We start from the raw sequence: 22,828 nt of genomic DNA, 5'->3' as shown, positions 1-22,828 counted from the left end.
AATCCTAGAATATCTGTGAGATCAGCGGCAACAGAATTGGATATGCCAATTTCGACGGTGTACAAGGTTATTAAGAAAAAATTAAGACTGCATGCATACAAAGTTCAAATTGTTAAAGTTTTGGAACCGAACGATAGGCCTAGGAGGATGGCCTTTACAACAGAAATGCTAAGGAGTATAGAAGATGCTGCTGATTTTCTGAAGAGCATAATGTTCTCCGATGAAGCATCCTTTCATGTTTCTGGCATTGTTAATCGCCATAATGTGCGCAAATGGCTCTGTGGATGCCGACATGCTTGTCGCTACTTGGCGTGAAATTGACTATCGAATTGATATTTTCCGTGCGACGAAGGGGGCACACGTGGAAGTTCATTGACAAGGGCCATGAAACTTTTTGAGTCTATTTAACCAGTTATGTTATTAATTTTAATCTATCTTTATTATTTTATGAGTTATTAAACATCAAAATGGATCCGGGACTTTATAAACACCCTGTATATCACAACCATTGAAATATGTGAAATATGGAATTTTTTTGTTGGCGAATTTAACATTTTCCCATTTATATATATATTTTTTCAAGTTTAACTGGTTACTTATTGTGTACAAACTAAAGGCTAACCACATGTTTTAATCTTTTAATTGAAACACTAATATCTCATTGTATATACATTTAACAAGCTATAAACATTGTAAAATATTTAAATTTATTAATTTTTTTGTTTGGAATCTTGAATAAATCGGATTCAGTAGAATAATAATTACGTATTTTCAGAATTAATTTATTTCTATGTGCTTTATTGTTATCCGAGGTTATCTTTCCGGTATTTATTTAATGAAATGTGTCTTGGGAGCTAGCAGCTTTTGAAAATAAAACAAAATTATGACAGCGCATTAGCTAAAGAAAACTTCCAAATTACCTTCTCCGTGGTTCAATAAATGACTCTTTATCTTATATCTCAAAATAATTTGTTAAATGATAAGATATTTTCTTAATCTCTTTTCTTTTCTAGTCATTTGATTGTCGTTGCATTTAAAAGTGTTCATTCTTTATATTAGAGAATGTTAGTTTTTTGATATTACCAAAATTTTAATTATTTAAAATGTATTTGATATTTCAATTCTGTGTCAGATTGTGATTACTTAAAAATATTATCCTCTACAGTGATTATTTTATTTTAAATAAGAATTTTTCTCCATGTGGTGAGGATGTCGTGTCCGCGTTATCACGGAAAGGTGGTGCAGTAGCTTCTGAGGGTAAAGACCCCTGAGCACCCGAGGGCAGAAGTCTGACTTCTAGCTCATATGAAGATTAAACTCACACATTCGGTTGCACAACCCCTTTTTACAGGTGGGCACATTCTCACACCTCACAGATAGAACACAGATGAAGAACAACCACACCCGAACCAGGACTCGAACCCGGGACGCCCAGATCACGGGGAAGATGCGCTACCCTATGCAAGGAAGCCGGCTCTCAATATGGTAGCTTCCGATTAAAAACATTTACAAATTTAGAGCATACAATGCTTTTCTTATTAGTTTGAATTTGCTTCACTCCTTCAGTTTCAAAATCATGCTCATAAATGCACTTTTTTGTTTCAAAAGCATGCATACAAAACGACTGTAGCCACTATATCATAAACAACTGGTTGCCTATAGGTATAATTTTCATATATACCGCTAATAACTGGAGGACTATAGTCGTCATTTGTCTATTATCGTTAAAAAATATACGACCGTAGCCGTCATTTGCCTATACAAAATATTTTACACCAAAAACCTATTTTTATGTATATTTCACAACATTTTCATTGTTGTGCAAAATGAAATGTGTGCATGAAAAATGAATGTGAATGTTTTGAAATCGAAATCGGTTTCAATATTTCGTTCAATATTTGATTGCGTGATTTCCTTCCATTGTTGAAAGCAAAAGAAGGATCCTGTTTAATATCCATGTAATTTACAGGGTGAATAAAAAAAAGTAAAATTACAATACCGCTAATATAATAATACAATAGTAAATACAATACCGCTTATAAACCCCTGGGGGGGGCACCTCGAAATGAGGATGAGATGCTTCCGGTATGGTAGTTGAATCTCGCCACCCTGGAGGGTACACAAATAGGTGGGGGATCTGACTCCTCCCATCGACGACGGGACGTACTTCCTTCGGGGAGGTTTGTACTATGGCCGGTGATGACCCTTAAGACTCAACCACAGTTCCCGCCAGTGTTGCTATTGCGGCGGTCCGGTCATTCAGTTTTATGGTTCAAATCCGTGTGCCTTCGTGGCGGGTCGGAGAGTCAGATGACTGACTTACAATACCGCTAAATAAATTTAGATATGAACCGGACACAATAGCGCTAAGTTGTCATGGCAGTGGTCTCCGTTAGAAAAATTCATACGAACAATGGTCAGACGATATGGGAGTGTATTATAATAACACTACTTTAATGTCTGATAATTGGATGGAATAATGGACATGAAGTTTTAACTAAAATCGGACACGGCAGATATTATTTATCAACAATTTCTAGCTGTAAAAACTTTATGAAGCTTCAGTAAATATTATTATCAAAGGACTCATCATCATCATCATTATCAAAGGACTCATTATCAGTCCTTCATTCTTGTTTATATTGATAGATCTAAGACATATATTCATGCTTCATTGGCTGTGGTTAGAGATTGCAATACCGGCCCAAAATTACAATACCGGTATTCGGTATTTTTTAGATCTTAATACCGGGATACCGGTTTTAATACCGGTGTTAGAAATTTTAGAGAAAGAAAGAAAACACAGGTGTTTCTTTGTTTTTTTTGATAGTTTTGTTACAGAGTGTAAACATCACAAAAATAATTTGTAACTTATAAATTATAACAGTATATAATCACAAAAAAGTAAAGGAACATCTTATTTATTTAAATCAGAAAAAAAGTGTAAATATCACTATTCAGTCTGTGGTACTATTACAAATTTTTGAAATGTGATCGTAAAAAACATAATGCTTCACTATCGACAGTAGTGACATCATAATCTTCGATAATTGAACCGAATTCTGAATGTGGATAGGTTTGTGAGTAAAACGTTTTAAGAAAATCTACTCTAAACTTAATCAGGTTTGAATTGGTTATTTTCTTCTTTTTCATTTTCATTTTTAAAATCATTATAATTATTTAAATACCATTAGACATTTTCTATTTCGATATGCCTTTCTTCTGTGCGATTTTTCAATGTAATTCTTTAGATAGTGATGTGTGCTGTTCTTTCAGTGACTGCAACATGAAATTTATTGTTGCATTAGCTGTTAATAAATTAGAATCTCTCCGACATAATGCCTCAATAGTCAGTTTTATTGGAAGTAGAGCTGATATAGTTCTGGATATTAAGTCGAATTCACTATCTGAAAAATTAATTTACAGGTTTAAGTCGATTATTGCTTTTTGGATTAGATTTCTCAGTTTCAAAAATTGTTCCATCATTAGGAGTAAACTGTTCCAACGTGTTTCAGAATCTAATATTAACATATATTTTCTTTTATTTTCAGTTAGCATATATTTTAGTAATATATCCTTTTTATAGAGGAACGTTTAAATATCTTAACAATTTTTCGAACTTTATAAATTATAGGAAGCAATTCTTGATAGGTTAATATTTCATCCTCATTAGCAATATCTTCTTCAACAATTACATTGTCATTATCTTCATTGTCAATATCGCTCTCACTCTTACTCTCTTCAAAGTTGGAATCCGAAATTTCTATATCCACAGTATTTGGATTCTTCTGTTCTTTATTTTTTTGGTATAATACATCTATTAGTCCTAATTGAATTCCATGTGCATAGCACTGGAACTGCTGATTTGCACCAATCCACTTTCCAACTTTTTTCATAACTGTTGCTCCATCAGTTGTTCTGGATACAAGATTTTCTTTCAGGGATAATCCATGTTTCGCTAATTTAGATTTAAGCAATTAATTAAGCCATTTATTAGCTAATTAATTTCGCCCGTTAGGGAGACATAAAACAAAAACATATGCTATTTTGTCATGTTGAGGATCCCTGAACATATAGTATAGAGAATTTTAAAAATTTCTAGTAAATATCGAAAAACCGGTATTTAAACTTGTGAATACCGGTATTTCAAAATTGTAGAAATGGCTCAAAATACCGGTATTCGGTATCCCGGTATTGCAATCCCTAGCTGTGGTTCTTGATAAAATTTCATATTTTCAGCTTTATATTTGTTGTTCCATTTATATTACTGAGACCACTGCAGTGTTGTATGCTTTTGGATTTTAAATAGACATGTATTGGAGATTCTAAATAGACGTAGTGGAAGCTATATCATCTATATTGATTCTTTAAGATAGATTTTAAATAGACGCAGTGGAAGCTATATTATCGACATTGATTCTTTAAGATAAATTTTAAATTGACATGCATTGGAGATTTTAAATAGACGCAGTGGAAGCTATATTATCGACATTGATTCTTTAAGATAGATTTTAAATAGACATGCATTGGAGATTTTAAATAGACGCAGTGGAAGCTATATCATCTATATTGATTCTTTAAGATAGATTTTTTAATAGACATGCATTGGAGATTTTAAATAGACGTAGTGGAAGCTATATCATCTATATTGATTCTTTAAGATAGATTTTAAATAGACGCAGTGGAAGCTATATTATCTACATTGATTCTTTAAGATAGATTTTAAATAGACATGCATTGGAGATTTTAAATAGACGCAGTGGAAGCTATATCATCTATATTGATTCTTTAAGATAGATTTTTTAATAGACATGCATTGGAGATTTTAAATAGACGTAGTGGAAGCTATATCATCTATATTGATTCTTTAAGATAGATTTTAAATAGACGCAGTGGAAGCTATATTATCTACATTGATTCTTTAAGATAGATTTTAAATAGACATGCATTGGAGATTTTAAATAGACGCAGTGGAAGCTATATCATCTATATTGATTCTTTAAGATAGATTTTAAATAGACGCAGTGGAAGCTATATTATCTACATTGATTCTTTAAGATAGATTTTAAATAGACATGCATTGGAGATTTTAAATAGACGCAGTGGAAGCTATATTATCGACATTGATTCTTTAAGATAGATTTTAAATAGACATGCATTGGAGATTTTAAATAGACGCAGTGGAATCTATATTATCTACATTGATTCTTTAAGATAGATTTTAAATAGACATGCATTGGAGATTTTAAATAGACTCAGTGGAATCTATATTATCTACATTGATTCTTTAAGATAGATTTTAAATAGACATGCATTGGAGATTTTAAATAGACGCAGTGAAAACTATATTATCTACATTGATTCTTTAAGCATTTTACAGTTTTTAAAATTATTTCAAAATCATACTCATCCGATTATTTTTGAGGTTTTAGATTTGTATTATAAGATTCTCTCTCGAGACTTTCAGTTTTATTCTACTGGATACCATCCCATGTGGGAACATGTGAGCAAGCTGATAAGAGCGCCAAATCTACAACACTTTTTTTTAGAAACACCAAACCTGAATGGGATTTGAAGAAACAAACAAAGCACTGTCTTTACATCAACTGGCAAACTCAACGGGATTTGGAAACTCTAAACAAATTCATACTTATAAGCCTATTGTAAAAAAATTGGCCTTCTTTAAATCATCGAAAACATGATACGGTGTTAATCTGCATGCGAATAGGTCACACTAGATTCACACATAAACATCCTTTATTAAATGATAATTGCCTATGTGACCTCATTGTAACTGTGCAGCAACAGTTTATCATATCCATATTTTAATGTTCAGGGCTAGTTTTACTTCAAAACAACAGCAATGTTTTTGTCGTTGTTATATGGACCTTTTTTTTCTTTTTAAAATCTGTAGGATTTTATTTTTTACTTTGAACTTACTATAGTAATTTTATTATGACTTTTTGTAATTTATCATCATTTTACTAATAGTTATTTTTGTATCATTTTAATAGAAACTGTTTTTTGTCAAACTTTGAGTTAGACAATAAACTTAATAATCTTATTTGGTTCAGCATGACCTACATATTGGTTCTTGCGCTAAACTCTGAACCAAACCAAAGTTTTAATTGAAATTAAGTATAGCAAAATCTCCGGCAAACCATCTGGTTGCCAGAGGCGACTAGTTGCTAAATAAAATAGAAGCGTCCATCTTTTATATTTCATATAGCTCCTATTTCGGCTATATCAACGCTTTTCGGAGCATACTGAAAAGCTTATACTTCAAAAAGATGGTGTCATTGAAAGGGTGATTTTTTTAAATTTTAAGATGATATTAAAATCATTTTTGTGCTGTAAAATATTTGGAAATTATCGCGGAAAAATTCCAAAATGTCTTAATTAAAATTCCAAGTAAAATTTATAAAAATATTATTTCAAGATGCACACTACTATTTTCCAAAGTATATATGTGTAGATCTATCTATAGCTGTAGGTCCAATTGCATGGCCTATGTAGCGCCAATACACACGTACAGATACACAAAAAGAGAGAGAGAGACATTCATTTTTATTATCAATTGAGATAAAAGCTCATAATTTCAAACTACACACTATCAATAATCGTCTGCTGTCCTCTCCTCCAATTTCGAAAGATATCACGAAATAAAATCTTGATAGATTCCACAGTTTAAACAACTGGGCTGAAGTCCCCAATTTTATTCGCCCATTGATTTCGCAAATTTGCATTTATGTCTGAAATATAGAAATCTTAATATTTATTGTACAATATATTAAATATAGCCTTTTCATCTAGCCTGATAAACCGATTTTCATATAAGTTGGTTAACATTATTAAATTAATTATTTTAATATTTGGATAGAGAGAACGGCTGATCATTGAGAGTTTCTTTTTTATAGAAATTTTTTAAATTTCTACAGTATTTTCATCATAATTATTCATATTTCTTTTTAACTTCCATTAATAAGATGCATTCCAAAGCTGAAGGCAATCAAGATTAATCAATTGATTCTTATATTTCAGTAATTTATTTGTGATAATGACTTAAGACTTTTTATTTATTATTTAAAAAAAAGAAGAATTATATAATCCATGGTCTTTCCTTTAGGTTACCTCTATTCCATCCTGGGCTCCTACGAGAACATGTTCTTCTTCCTGGGTGCCATATCCATACTGGTTTCTGTCGCCTGGTTCCTGAAGAAGTGCTTTTTGAAGAACGACCCACTCCACCCTGAAGAAAGCAGGAACGAAGATCTGGAACAACCATCTTAGCTCATTCGTCTAGTATGGACTATTAAATACTGAACAACTTGCCTATCCATCAATATGGTAGAGACTCTCTAATCAAACGCATATGGGACACCTCTTGGATTGTAGAGGAACATATAAACATCGCTGAATTGTGCAATAATATATTTTTTCTATGTGTGGGACATATGTAGGCCAACAATAATACATTTTCTCCTCACCGTAATGGACGATTATAAATGAATATCCCAATTTTGCTAGGCTATTAAAAGAAAACAAAACAAAGTGTAGTCTTGTTGTTCATCAGAAATTGCAAATAACAGTTGAAATTTTAAATTTTAGACAGTTATAAGGGTTCATCATAAGCACTTTCAAAAATAAATTTTTTTCAGCATATTTGATGTGACGTTTTGAAAGCCTTTTAACAGAAAAAATATCATGTGTCGGCATACACACATATTTGCATCTTTTCAAAGCTTTATACCAGGCATGCAAAAAAAATTGTGGGATAAATTATCGATATCTTTCGTATTTCTGGCAGGGTTAACATTGAACACATATAGCTGTTTTGTATTTCAATTTCAATTGCTATTTTTGAGTTCTGATGGAAAACAAGACTGTACTGCTCATTCACGGAATTGAAAACCGTCCGTACTCTTGCGCATGCGTCAAGACATGTTTATTTAGTTAAAATAGGGGTGAGAGAAAAGATAAAAGGAGAAGTTTACATTTAAAATAAAGTGAGTGCGAATTATTCATGAACTTAGGACGGAAAAAACTCGCACTATTATAGAAAAAAAATTCTAAATCACAATAAAATAATTTAGAATTTTTTTTAATTTAAACTAACATTATCATAACATTTTGAAATTAAAAACGGTTGATAATCTCGGTCACATTTAATGATATTATATAAAATTTTCTTTGTGCCACTTCTGAAAGCTTTTTTTGTCTTGAACTACCCATATAAACAATTAATACACAATTTTGTGTTAAAATAGTACGATCAGAAACGACACGACATTCACATACACGTGGGGGGGGAATTGAACGAAAAAGTATATAATGGAGCGGAAATCAAGATCAAAGAATGACGAAGAAGAATTCTAGAGATGCGCTACTCTTTCTGAGTCTCACCCCTTAGTCACCTAACTAGTTATATTAACGTCCCGTTTTAAAGCAACACTTGGGCTATTTTGAGACGGACCTCGTCATTTTGAACCGCGATCAGATGACGAGGACGACACCTGAGCTGGCACCCTCTTCACACCACACCAGCGGGAGGACGTTTGGCATGACGGATTTAACGTGCAACAGACCCCCTAACACGACGGTTCTTCGGTGGAATCGGGTCTCGAACCTGAAACCCTCCGGTTCCGAAGCCGAGACCTTACCACCAGGCCACCGCGGCCCCCGCATAAATCGAAGAAAGTTTATAAAAAATTGGTTGTGACCACAAAATAAAAATATTCTATAATTTTTGCTTTTCAACAATCATACATGATTTTGTATTAGTATTTTCATTGCTTTTTAAAAACTTGTTGAATGATGTTGTAGGTCGGGATTCAAAATATCAAGTGCTTGACATTCCAGAGTTCAAAGGAGGGCCTTTTTCAGTACAATCGTCATCGTCGGTTTAGTTTAGTTATATTAACGTCCCGTTGTAAAGCAACACTAGAGCTATTTGGTGACGGACCTCGTCATTTTGAACCGCGGTCAGATGACGAGGAGGACACATGAGCTAGCATCCCCCCCCTCTCCATGTTACACCACACCAGCGGGAGAATGTTTGGCCTGCCGGATTTTACCTGCAACAGACCCCTTTACACGACGGTTCTTCAGTGGAATCGGGTGTCGAACCAGAAAACCTACGGCTCACGAGCCGAGACCTTACCACCAGGCCACCGCCCCCCTAATAAGGTAGAATCGTCCAAAAGTAGTAATCTTGTGACACTGAAATGAACATTACTTATGTTTTCTTTTAACAGACACAAAGTTGAGATATTCATTCATTATCATCCTGTATGTTGGTCTGAGGCAGCATTATCTTGGGGAGAAAATATTATATTAAAATGTTGAGTATGTACACATTAAACAGAAAAATCATATAATGAAAGCGTGAAGGCTTCAAATTTTAACAGAAAAGAATGATTCATCACCAAATAACATGTTCCAAGTACGTCAGACTCACTGGACTATCGACGTTAGAGAGTCTATTGTACTGTTTTTATGATATACTTAGAATTGGAAACAATACATTGAATGTTCTTTTCAACCTGCGACGATGTTTTAAAACCGAAGTATTTGGACGACTTTTATTTTAAATATAAACATGTATTTGAAATTTTGAATATATTGTATTAATACTTCTTATGGATTATTTTGGACAGTCACACATTTAAATACCACTAGATTAGAAACAGTAAAAATAAATTTGCAAGAAATTCTATTCATTTACATTTTAAATTTAATTTTTTTATTTACTTTTTACGGAGTTATGTAATCAAATTTTCACTCGCTACTTGATTTGAGTTTTGAAATTTTGAACAGTTGTGTGTTTTCGATGACATAATGCAATTTTAATATTTTCAGAACTTAACTATCAGTTAATTGATCCATTTTATTAATTTTTCGATAATGGTTTCACCTGATTGAAAATTAGTTTCCGTATCTTGTAATATTTAAAATGATGGATTTTAAATTAAAAACTAAATATCATAAAATAATTAAAATAAAAAGTTATATTCTTTAATACACTGATAAAACTACATTTTTAGTACCATTTCTATTAAATTCATTGACATTAACCGTCTTTGACGACCAACTGGTCCACCGGAAATATTGATTGTGTTTAGTATTTTAATTAAATCTCTGCAAAATGCAACGTACATAATTCCCTAAGCAATATATTTTTAAGCATCAAAATGTGATACATTAAGCTAAAATATTTTAATAGCCTTACACCTGTTATATTTACTGTGAATGAACCTTTCTAGTGGAACAAGTTCGATGACATTTCAGTGCTATTAAAAACGTAACTGCTTGTTTAATCTATTTTTTTTTTTTAACTTTCTCAAAAGTCTAATTTCATTGATTTCACTGATTTTTTCTGATGTCAACTTTACAGATATTAAGCAGAATCATTCTTCTTTAGCTTTACAAATAGGAGATAATCACGTGATTAAATATTTGATAAAACAATGCGAACGATTATTTTAAATTTCATTGTTGAAATTTATGCAAAAATAAATACATAAAATAATATTGTAAAAATTCAGAAAAAGTTTCATTGCAATTAAATTGGTATCATTCGAATCTTTTTAACTCTTTTATGTGATATTTTCGGAAGTTATCGATAAAAAACGCCAAAATTTGGCTTTTTGTTACTTTTTCTATAACATTTGAAAACTTAACGAATTAATTTAACTCAACTTTAACAAAAATGAATTTTAAAAAGTTTAGCGGAATTGTCTTTAAATTTAATACAGATTTTAATGGAAACTAAACAAAATTCATTGTTCACGAAGTTTTAGAAAAATGTCTATTCTTGTAGAAAGTATCATCGAGTTTTGAAATATTTCATTTGAAACATCCATAAAATGTCTTAATAATTTAAATATTCGATAATAGCACATTTATATAAGATAATCTTAACTTAAACTATTGGGAACGGTCTCTTTGAATTTTTTATAGTATACTCTTTAATAAAGATATGGTATGTAATGAATTTATGTAAATATATGATATGCATGGTATGAATATATGGTATGTAATGAATTTATGTAAATCTATGGTATGTATGGTATGTAATGGTATTTAATGAAGGTATGGTATTATCTACCACATACGCTTTGGGGAGAAGATAATATCTAATAAGAAGTCTTCACTGATTTTAGACAAGGCCGTGAGCGCGACTAGTGTCAGAATTTTATCATTTCAGGAATCGGAGGACAGGAAAGGACGAAAGAATGGCAACACGAGTAGAGTCTCCTGTGATTTTTTCCGACTCTCGTGTAAAATGGCTGCACATGAGCGTTTTGTACTTTGTAATATATAAAAAGTAATATTGGCATTTTGTACACCTTCTTTTCAAACAGTTGGATAAAAAAATTTATACAAACTTCGATTTTAACTACAAGATCTTATACCAAATTTCATTTATCTAGTTATGAATTTTAAAGTTGTCGTATTTACTTATAATAGAACATAAAGGCCAGCATTCAATTAGACTTTTGATTATTTTGGTTCAAAATTTTCTACCTTTTAGGGGTTTATAATAATCGTGTTTACTTACACTCGGACAGACAGATTTCCTGTGAATGGATATGCAAATTTGGCAGAAATCTGAATCAATGAGTATGTTGTAAAGACCACGTACTTAATGTCAAATATCACTTTTCTAGCTCAAAACGTTTTTGAATTATACTGTACTCAAACAGGCAGACATAATTACAAAAATTCTTTTTCCGAACTCAGAAGAGTTCGAAACTTAGAGATTGATTAAAACCTCCAGGTCGGCTTTTTTGGACGATTACAACATTTTCTCTTCGTATCTTTCATATTCAACCCTTTAAAGGGCCATTTTTTTTCTAGTCATATTATGTTAAAATATTTTTAGGCTTGAAATTAGAATAAGAAAAGGGATTCATTTAGCTTATTAGATACATTTAATTTGATTCATTAATTAATTTTGTTAATTAATAATTAAGTAACAAGTCAAGACGCATCATTTTGTTTGAGATAAAGAACTGAAGCATTTAAGTTTCTGACTTACTAAAAAATGTGTCAGAACTTAAGCCAACCTACATAATTTCATACAAAGATTGGTAAATTTGATGGGAAGCATACTTCCCATGGCCCTAGAAAGGGTTGATAAAACAGAAATTAACAGTTCTTATTTTAGAATGAATGAATTTCGAACATCTTATATTTCATATTAACCCAGTAAAAAACATAAATTGCAGTTCGTCATTGAAACTTGTTATGATTTTTTAAATGACCTTCTCGAGTAAAATAAATTCTCGATGACAGTCTATTTTCTTTTTTATAAAATATTTTCTTGATAAAGTACAAGCATTTAAAACACTTAATGTGCCCAATCAAGACACAAATTAGCATATACATAGCAAGCATTGCACCAAACCTAATGACACGAATGTCTTATTTAGTAAACTCTCACTTTCACAAAACAGTTATTGAACGCAAATGCGTGATTCGAATTCTTGCAGTTTTTGAATATAAATGAGCTTATTTACATACCTTTCTCTTATTTATCCACCCTTTTTCGTGCATTGCTATGCAACAACAACCCTTTGAGATCGGTTTCTTAACACCAGTCTCGTGGATTTGTTTAATTGCCGAATTTTGAAGGATAGGTCAACAAGTTATGAGACAAACAGCCATCCGAAAGGTAAGATTAACCCTTGATTAATGCGCATTCTTAACTTGGCGTTTTGATATAAATTAAATCAACCGCTTGGATGTCTGAATATATATTTAAATTATAGAAATTCACATTGGTATTTGGTGTTTTGTTAATTTATATTAAAGTAATAAATAATAATTAAGAAAAATCATCGCATGAACGTTGGAATATTAATTCAAATTAATGTAATTTAAGTTGATATTTGAAATTTTATTGTATATCTAGAGTAACTATTTCAAAAATGAGCCCAGGTGCTCTTATCTTATGAGGATATCAAACTCCTTTAGTCATTTTAGAATTTATTTTTATATTATTTTTGAATAAAATGACTCGAAATTAAATTTTGAAAAGAGATAGCAATGAAATGACCTCGTTCCAGTCATTGACCCACATAGAATATCCTTACGTGTGATGGAAAGATAATAAAAATAAAAAGAGAATTAAATTAAATTTTAACAAGTAAATACGACTGGCACCAAGCGATTTCTATAAATCTTCAAAATATGAAAATCATTAAAGGATTTGTTTTTATGCTTTTTAAAGTAATATCCAGGAAGAAAAGTTACGGAAGAGACCTGATTGCTTTAATATTAATTACAGTTAGGAGAGCATTAAAGTCCATTCGAAATGAAGAATTGCTGGCAAAATTAAAAATATCTCTCACCTTACTTATTTTTAAAAAAGTATTTCTCTAAGACTTTTCCTAATAGAAAATTGAAAAATAAACAATTCTGATAAAAATCATTTCAATTTCCTTTATATCCTTCAGTAAAATAAATGTTGCGATTGTTTTTCTTTGAGTTCTTCCTGACCAATATTTTTTTAAAGTCTATAATTTGTATATAAAGAATATCTCCATCTCAAAGGCAAAATTTGATTAATCGGCAGAAGTATTTATCCTGATGAAGCATATGTGTGTGTGTAATTTACAAATTTTTATCTTAATTTAGCCCATATTAACTTCATTATAAATTTTTTTCTTATTTCTTGATCTAATTCCCACTTTCTTATTTAATAAATTATACACCAGCTCTATGAAACTTCAGTATTTTTTCACTCTCCAAGTGAAGAGATAAAAATCCCCAATGCTTATAACATTCCTTTAAAAAATCCCAAAGAATCCCTTGCCTAGATCAACACGTGGCAAGGAAATCTCTATCTGAATCTCATAGGAAAATCACTGAAGGGACAAATTTCTCTTTCTTTTGCTTTTGTGTCACAATGTAGACTGACGCATCCTTTATGATCGTTTATTTTTTGTACAACTTATGCTACCCGCGATAAAATAAATCAAAATTTTTTTTGGCACGCACTGTATATATATATATATATATATAATATTTTAAACTCTTAATTTAATCCAAATTAATTTCCAAAACTTTCCAAATCTTAATTTAGCCCATCGTAACTTCATTCTAAAATATTCTCTTATTTCTTGATCCAATTCCGCTTTCGGTATAATTAATCCCTTTGTAAAAATAATGCGCCATCAGTACTACGTATAAAATGAAAGTGATATCTTCTGTACCCTTGAAAAGGTGTCAAAGGTCACCACATTGGCGCCTGGCCAGAAATCCTATGTTATATAAGACTAGTGATCATTTGTTCGTCCCTTTTTTGCCTTCTGTGTTTGTACCGCTCTGCGTCTTCTTGTTAATAATTATGCTTTCTCGAAATGGATATTAAAACGAAATTAAAAATACCAAGTCTTTCCACTGCTTCGAACCTCCAAACATATTTTTGGTTTAAGTAGAATGACTAAATAATAATATCCATTTCGAGATAATTATTATTCAGTCGATAAAAGTCGATTTAATATTTAGTTGATAAAAATAGAGTTTTAATCGACATACTTGTGGCTCCTTTTCAGCCTAGTGGCCCTAGGCAGCTACTTAATCAGACAACCGCAAATACTCCATTGCGGCCTAAGCCTTTAAATGTTAAACACAAACAAAAAAGTTGTGGATAACTTATATAGGCCTAAGGGAGTACACAGGTTAAATTTCGTGAAGACTGTACACATCATTTTGATTCTGTGGGTGTTCCATTAACTGGAACGTTGCGCCACTAGAGCTCTGAAAAGTGCGGCTAAGCGAGCATTGCAGTGAATTGCGAAAATTAGTAAAATCTCTTGCATCTGAATAAAAAAAGGCATTATTTTGTACTTGTATAGCATATTTAGCATGAACCACGGTGAATCACAAGGAGACTTGCTTAGATTTGCTTTTCAAGGGCAATGCTCAATGTATTGTTGAGGCTTCGAAAAGACTGAGTTGATCTCCACGTGCCATTTTCAATACAAATAATTTATAATAAAAAATTAACGACAATTATATTTAAAATAAAAAATCAATTATAATTGATATATAGTTAAAAATATTTACACAATTATATAAAACGGAAGTTAGTGAAACTGAAAATAAAAAGCAGAAAAATGCCATGCACTCTAGGTAAAGATGATCAAAGTTATCGATTTAAAAAAAAAAAAACGCTTGATTTCGGGGATCTGGAGAAATTTTTGATTATTTCGAAGAATTCGAACCCCCTCCACAAACAATATTTCTTGGATTGAATTAATTTTCCACGAAAAAGAAAAAACAGGAAACGAAGACTCGGGTACTCTCTTTCTGGTACAGCATAACGAAATTGGGGCACAGTTCCAGCTGAGGGAACACCTAATGTTATCCAACGATTATGCATCTATTTCCTCTTTAAAAAACTTAAATATATATAGAAAAAAAAGGTTAAGATACAACTAACAAAATAACGTTGACTTTTTTTCCAACAATTATTTTTTACTAGAAAAGTATTAACAAAATTTCTTGAAAAATTAAGGCTTTTACGCAGCGCCCTATAACTGAAAATCAAGGAACTGCTTAGTTTAAACTGTCAACTACTATTGAAAAAGAAGCTTAACCCTTTCTAGGGCCATGGGAAGTATACTGTCAGGGGTGTTTGTGGGACCCCAAAAAATCCCCTGAAACTTTTACGGACTTACTACCGACATTTTGGAGTTTCGAGAAGGGGGGGGGGGGGAGAAATGAAAAATTACGATTATGAAGTATTGAATGACCTAATTATAAAAGTTCAATGAATTACTTTTTTTGCAAAATTAATAACCATTAATTTTGCAAAATTAAGACCTTTGAACCCAGGTCACGTGATCGCACATCTGGTCGAACGAAGTCTCTCCCTTTTTTTTCTGCCGCGCCTACATGCCGAAAAGAATCCAGAAGAGAATGTCCGAGAACCGGGGGAATGAGTCATAACTCGCAATAAGGAAAGAACAAAAAAGAAGTTTTTTTCCCCTTTTCACGCATTATCACTGCCTTTGGAGAAAGAAAGGAAAAGTTTTCACTACACACACTGACCTTGCGTTTTCTGCTTTCAAAGCAAACAAAATTACCCAGATCAAAATAAATAATTCATTATTATTCCTACTTCCTTTTGAACGACGATCCCCGGAATTTCCGGGTATCAAAGTTCAAAATCCCCGGAATTCCGGGGTTTCCCCGGAGCACAAACACCCCTGTATACTTCCCACCAAATTTATGAATTTTCGTATGAATTTATGTAGGTTAGCATAAGTTCTGACACATTTTTTTAGAAAGACAGAAACTTAGATGCTTCAGTTCTTTATTTTACACAATATGATGCGTCTTGATTTGATACTTAATTATTAATTAACCAAATGAATTAATGAATCAAATTAAATTTATCTCATAAGCTAAATGAATCCCTTTTCTTATTCTAATTTCAAGCCTAAAAATATTTAAACATAATATGACTAGAAAAAAATGGCCCTTTAAAGGGTTAAAAATAAATCTTAAACTTTTTTTTTTTCGATTATAACTGAATGTAAAGATTTAGAAGCTTGCGAAGTTAGGTGTTTCATGTAGTTGAACACTGAACTGCAAAAAGATACTAGAATTGTCTATTCCCATGTGTCTTGGATTGTCTGCGATTTTTGTCTGGTCTATGGTATAATGCATGTTACGCAGCACTATCTGGATAATTTTTATGCATTAATATTTTGAGTATCCCAAAGCATCTAAATCAAATCAATCTTCAATATGACACAAAACAACCGAAAGAATTTCTGATTAATATACAAACTAAGTACATAAATAGCCTCTGACTTCAATTAAAAATTTATAGCTTTCATAAGAAAAATAATATTGAACTCAAATGTTCACACTCATTTGATTAAGTTGTACATTTTGCATTGGTGTTGATTGGCATTACAAGACATTGATAATGTCTGCGATTGTCTGTACTACACAGGAAAAAAATCATATAGCCAGTTATTCACCTGTTAAGCTTCTACCAGCCCTGAAAGACATTGTTTTTCTGTCACATCTGTTGATCGGTCTATGAATATGATGACTGGAAGAGTTGGGAAAATGAATTTTGATCTATGCGTTTTACAGCAAACTTTTAATACTTAAATTTTGGTTTGAGTTTTGGCTGAAATCCGCTACTGGGAATGAGATGCGTCTGTCTATTGGTATGCGTATAAACACAATAATTAGAAGCTGGCGTAGTATAAACACAATAATTAAAGGCGTAGTATCTTCAGAACTTTCTCGCATACTCTGTAATCGACCCCTCCAGCGTCGCACAGAACTGTGGACCTTGAATAAGGCCGTAAATGCTACGAGTACTCAGATTTTTATTTTTCAGTATCCCATACACTAATAGAATTGAAGGCATCATAGTATAATAAATAAAACCAGTACTTATATATTAATTACATAACACAGACGAACAACAATTACGAAATATTGATTTTTGGGATAAATCTAATGTTAAGAATTCAGTCGACCATGTGGTCTTCCTGGGCGTAGATAGCTGCCAGTCATGTAAATATCACGTGGTCTCACTGTTGATGTTAGTATATTTTCTTTTCCAGCAGAAGGGAACTTGACCCCTGTACTAGGAGGGAGTGTGATCTCGGCTCTCTCTCTCCCGAGAAATTTTAGGCCTACTACACTATGGGGTAATCATGTGCCTTTTGTTGTTGATGTTACCAATAAACCACATAAAAGACAACATTTGTCTTCGAGTCATTTCACCCACTCAACAATCTTCACTATCAAATAAATTATTGTGTAATCAAGAAAAGCAGCAATAATTTAATATTGTTACGAAATTTCCCGGGGTTCGTTTGGATAGTGGAAGTGATATGGTGTGGAGAACGCTCAATCAGCAGGCGGAAGTAGAAAAAAAACAACGACGTTTATTTACACGAAGACACTCAGGACAGCACAAGGACGACAACTATATACAGCATAGAAGACTATTATCTTCAGCCGAGACGTGCAGCATACAACGAGACTCTACTGCAGACAGTAGCGCACATCTTAGTTCAGCACTAGCTTGACTCCGTCGCTGCTCCTCTTATCTCTGGAAGGCCAGTTCTTTACCGTCGATTCCGACTACTCTCCACCGTCGATTCCGACCACTCTTCACCGTCGTTCCCGACTACTCTTCTGTGTCGCTTCCGACTACGACTACTCTGGCAGCTGCGGCTGCCTCCTTTTATAGGTCTCAGGAGGCGGGGCTAGAAGCCTCTCAACCAATCAGGAACGTTCGAGGCGTATCTCGGTTCCTACTGGACGGATGGGAAAATTCTCGATGTTTCGGGTATAATCTATTTTGGCGCCAAAGTCGCCAAATTCGTCGCCAAATGGTCGCCAAGTTTGTCGACAAGCTCCGGGACCTCCGACGCGACTCCCAGACTCCGTCCAATGCAGATGACTGTAAAACATTCTTTCTTATGATGGAACCAACTATGCTGGGAAGCCGCATCACAGATTCGTAACAATATTTACATCTAGCGTGTGATTTGGGGCGATAAATCGCTGATGTTGTTAATACACAAGTGTCAGAAAATCGAATATATATTTTAGGCATGGTTTTTTTTCTGAAATCAGAATTTGACATAGAACCACAAATATAATCGTAAGATCTATACCGAATTTCAAGTACTTAATGTTGCTACTATTTTTTTAATTATCGCGTTTGCGTGCATGTGAAAGTAGCCAACTCCTTCAAGGATGTCATTCTAAATTAGGTACTGATTTAGAATTTAGATCCTTAATCTGAGTACCAAATTTTATTTGTGAAGTTCTTTATATTTTGTAGTTACTTCCGAGTTCAGTTGGACTTGGAGAGGTAGGTTTCTCCTGACTCAGTTTCATTCAAAATTTGACAAAACTTTACTAATTTGCTATGAAATCACTACTTGTTATTCTGAACTTTACTAATTTATTATTAAAGATATGCTATGAATTTTCATCTGTCTAGATCAAAGCGTTTTTGAGTTATAATTTTCACAGACAGATAGACATAATTCTGAACATGGTCGGAGATTCGTCAAAATCTCATTTTGGATTTTTTTTTATAATTAGAATATGTAATGAAGCTTATAAGCCAGATAACAACTACGAAACACGAGTAATTACTTTTGTCTTGTGGTCTTGTTACTCAGCTGCGAACCACAGGTCCCAGGTTCTATCCTCGCTCATAACAATCCGCTATGTTGGTGACCTCGGACGATGAACCTTCTTTCGTAAGACTCATTTGACACAGCAACACAAAGTCGTCAGACTCACTTAAAGCAACAGCAACTACTCACCCACACATGCTCGCCATAACGCTTGGCGCTACTCAAATGCTCAAATGGGTACAGGCGCATTAGACTGAACAGCTAATACATCACCACTCAACAGCCATATCATTCGTCTCACCTCCGACTCACTGGAGGGAGAATATTGTAGTGAAGCTTATAAGCCAGCTAACAGCTACGAAACACGAGTAATTACTTTTGTCTTGTGGTCTTGATACTCGGCTGTCAAGTTTCCAAGGTCTATTCTCGCTCATAACAATCCACTACAAATACTTTCTCTTTGCATATTTCGTATACCAGAAAGTATAAAAAGGAAAACATAGAAATATTTCGAATTAACTGAATTTTTGATACAAATTCCATCAAAATAGTCTAGAAACTAACAATTTTTATCATATCTTGAAATCAAGAGCTCCCCCGGTATTTAAAAACTGCAGACAGTAACCCACTTCTGGGCCTAAATAGGTCGCAACGGATATTCAAGGGTGTGTTTCGAATATACCAGAACACGCCTCTGATTATCCTGACAATTGACAATGCATTGTTTGAATCAAGAGAAAGAGGACTCATAATAATAAGATTTGATCAATGTGATGGCATATCTTCAATATGATGTAATTTTCTTCAATGGTTATTACACCCTGACCACTCTCCCACTCACCAAACTCCGTAGTTTGCAAAGATGTAAACGAATATTTAGAAATTGCGTTTTCCTGGACAATAATTTTTATCAACTAATTTACAGGCAGATAAAAAGAAATACATTTAAAACTTCACAAAAAGGCCAACAAACCTGTAGAATTTGTTCATTCGATTGACCATTTCTCGAGGTCGAGATTAGGTGTGCAGGGGTCATTTTCAAGAAATACTTTAAAAACTCTTTTTCTTGACGCAAGATGTAGCTTTATAACGATGTTCGTCCAATGAGGTAGCGAAGAGCTTTTTTTATGATAAATTCTTTTTTGTAAAAAACTTTGTTGTGTATATCCATTTTTTATTCTGTTCCTTCACATAAAGAGCAAAATGTAATAAGTATTTTTGACATTTTCACGTTAACTGATAAGATCTAAAGTTTGATGTAGATTTACAGCTTTGGTATCAAGGCAACACGCCAAATTTCATTCATCTAGTTCACTGTGATTTTGAATTAGCATGTTCTCATGTTCATATAGACATTTACACAGATCTACAATTTTAGTATATGGCTCTATATTCATCCGTTTAAGTCGTTCCGATTTTCAGTTATTGTGCTCACTTGCACACAAACATACAAGCTTCCATTTGATGGATTCCATCTACAATTTGATACAGATCAATACATTTGATACCAAAGCCATGTACCAAATTTCATTCACCTAACTTTTTTCACTTTTGAACTATCATGCTCATAGACATTTGTCTATGAGCATGACCTACAAACACTAAAAACAGAAAATACCTCGAAATTTTCTCGTTTTCTCCCGAATGAAGATACCATTCCTCCCCTTTCCCGCTTCTTTCGCATTAAAATTGCAAGACTGTGAAAATCACTCTCAGATCTGAGATTTTTTTTTTTTTTTTTCCCCTTCAGAATATTGCATATGAGCGTTTTATGCTTCATAGTATAATGAAAAAAGAAAGCAAGCAGACATTTTGGATGCTTCATTTTGCTTTCGAATAAAAGCAAAATTTTACAAAGAATTTCTATTTTAATCAATAGATCATATACCAAATTTCATTTATCTAAATGGATGCTTTTTTTATTTATCGCCTTTACATGCATACTAATGCACAAACTGACAGACGATTAACACGTAAGACAGACAATTTGAAAGATTTCGATTAAACTTTGATTCAGATTAATGCTTTTACATAATGAAATTATGTATAAAAATGTATCAGTCCATATATTTTACATTTAGTGTGCTCATTTGCATTGAGGCAGACAAAACATATTCATTTCAAAATTTCGTAGAAATCTACAAATTTTATAACATGACTGCATTTTATTCATTAAACTCAAAACCCTTTTGAGCTATCGTATTAAAAGGCAAATATACAAACATTTCAAAAATTTATTTTTGGACTCGAAGTAATATAAAACGTCAAAATTTGTAAAAATTTCGAAGTCGAAATTTTAAAGATAATGATTTTTTTTTTATATACTTCGAAGGCGAGAAATCAAAAACTTGCGGAAGTTTTGGGACTCAGAGAAGTCTGAAATATAGAAATTCGTTAAAATCTCGAGGGTTTTTTTTTTTTTTTTTTTTTTTTTTGCAGATTGCAATACTGTTTCTTTCGGTATCGTGGTGCCCTGGTAGCTAGACCTTGGCTTTCGAAATGGAGGGTTTCAGGTTCGAGATCTGATTTCACCGAAAAATCGTCGTGTAAGTGGGTGCGGTGCACGTTAAGTCCGTCGGGGCCAACAAACGTTCTCCCACTGGTGTAGTGAAGAAGTTTGGAGAGAGCAGGCCAGCTCAAGTGTCGCCCTCATCATCTGAGAGGGGTTCAAAATGACGAGGTTCATCCCAAAATAGCCCTAGTGTTGCTTTAAAAAAAACAGGACGTTAATATAACTGAACTGAACTTTCTATATTTTGTAAAAAAGTATAAAATACGAATGCTAAAATAGGACAATAAATAAAGCAAGAATGAAAAATAATAATTATACACATCCAGATATTTCATCCATTCAGGAAACACCCGTGCATCTTAAAATATCATCCATAGAAGCACTTTCATAACGAACTTTGAAGCCGGGTTCAAAGCGACGGTCGAAGAGTGTGACCGTCTGACCCGAATGCATTTCAATACGAAGGGACATCTCTTCCGGTTGCGTGAGACGGACGAAACAACGGGCAAAATCGACGGTTATTAACATAAAACTGGTTGATACCGAAGAAAGAGGAAGCCGGTTTCACGAAACGAGTGTCGCAGAAGAAATCTCTGAAAAGAGAATTTATGGTGTTCACAATTAAGGTTTTTAGTTATTCTTGTCATGTAAGTCCAGTGATTCAAAAGAAATTAAAGGATAAATGCAAATGGATGTGTAATTAGAAATAGCCTCGCCAGAAGTCTCTGACTAGAAGAAACAATCTTGGATTAGGGTTAGCTATATATCCACGGTAGAGAAACCCAACGAATCTAAAATGGATATGCTGGTAAAATGTAAACAATCGGGCGAAAGCCGGCATAGACAGAACAAATCAGATATGTACAGCAGAGGTTTTCATATAACTTTAAACAATATCAATAAAATATAATGAGGGAATTTAGGAACTACAAATCTATCGAAGTCTATAATTATACTATTAAGAATTTCGAAAAGATAAAGTACATGAAACAATAAATTAATATGTGGAATAACAAGAACAAAATAAATTAAACAAAAAAAGAAAAATATAAGTAAATATCAAAATGAATATAAAATAAGAGTAAAGAATAAAATAATAGTATAATAAAAAAGAACAGAACATTCTCTAATAGGCTTACTATCTTAAAGAACGCCCTGCATAGTATTAATGTAC

The 22,828-nt window shown here is 32.7% G+C and overlaps 1 protein-coding gene across 2 annotated transcripts in view; it reads left to right on the top strand.

The window, feature by feature from the left end:
• Positions 1-8,307, top strand: part of LOC129965971 (monocarboxylate transporter 9-like) — a 45,058-nt gene extending 36,751 nt beyond the window's left edge. For both annotated transcript variants that reach the window (XM_056080285.1, XM_056080286.1), the window contains exon 5: positions 7,127-8,307. In XM_056080285.1, the coding sequence (XP_055936260.1) occupies positions 7,127-7,290 (164 nt within the window). In that variant the 3' untranslated portion in view covers positions 7,291-8,307. The remainder of the gene's footprint in view (positions 1-7,126) is intronic.
• Positions 8,308-22,828: the final 14,521 nt, after the last annotated feature.

This window comes from Argiope bruennichi, chromosome 4, assembly GCF_947563725.1.
Source record: "Argiope bruennichi chromosome 4, qqArgBrue1.1, whole genome shotgun sequence".
NCBI lineage: Eukaryota > Metazoa > Arthropoda > Arachnida > Araneae > Araneidae > Argiope > Argiope bruennichi.
This window is presented reverse-complemented; position numbering and strand designations above follow the sequence as displayed.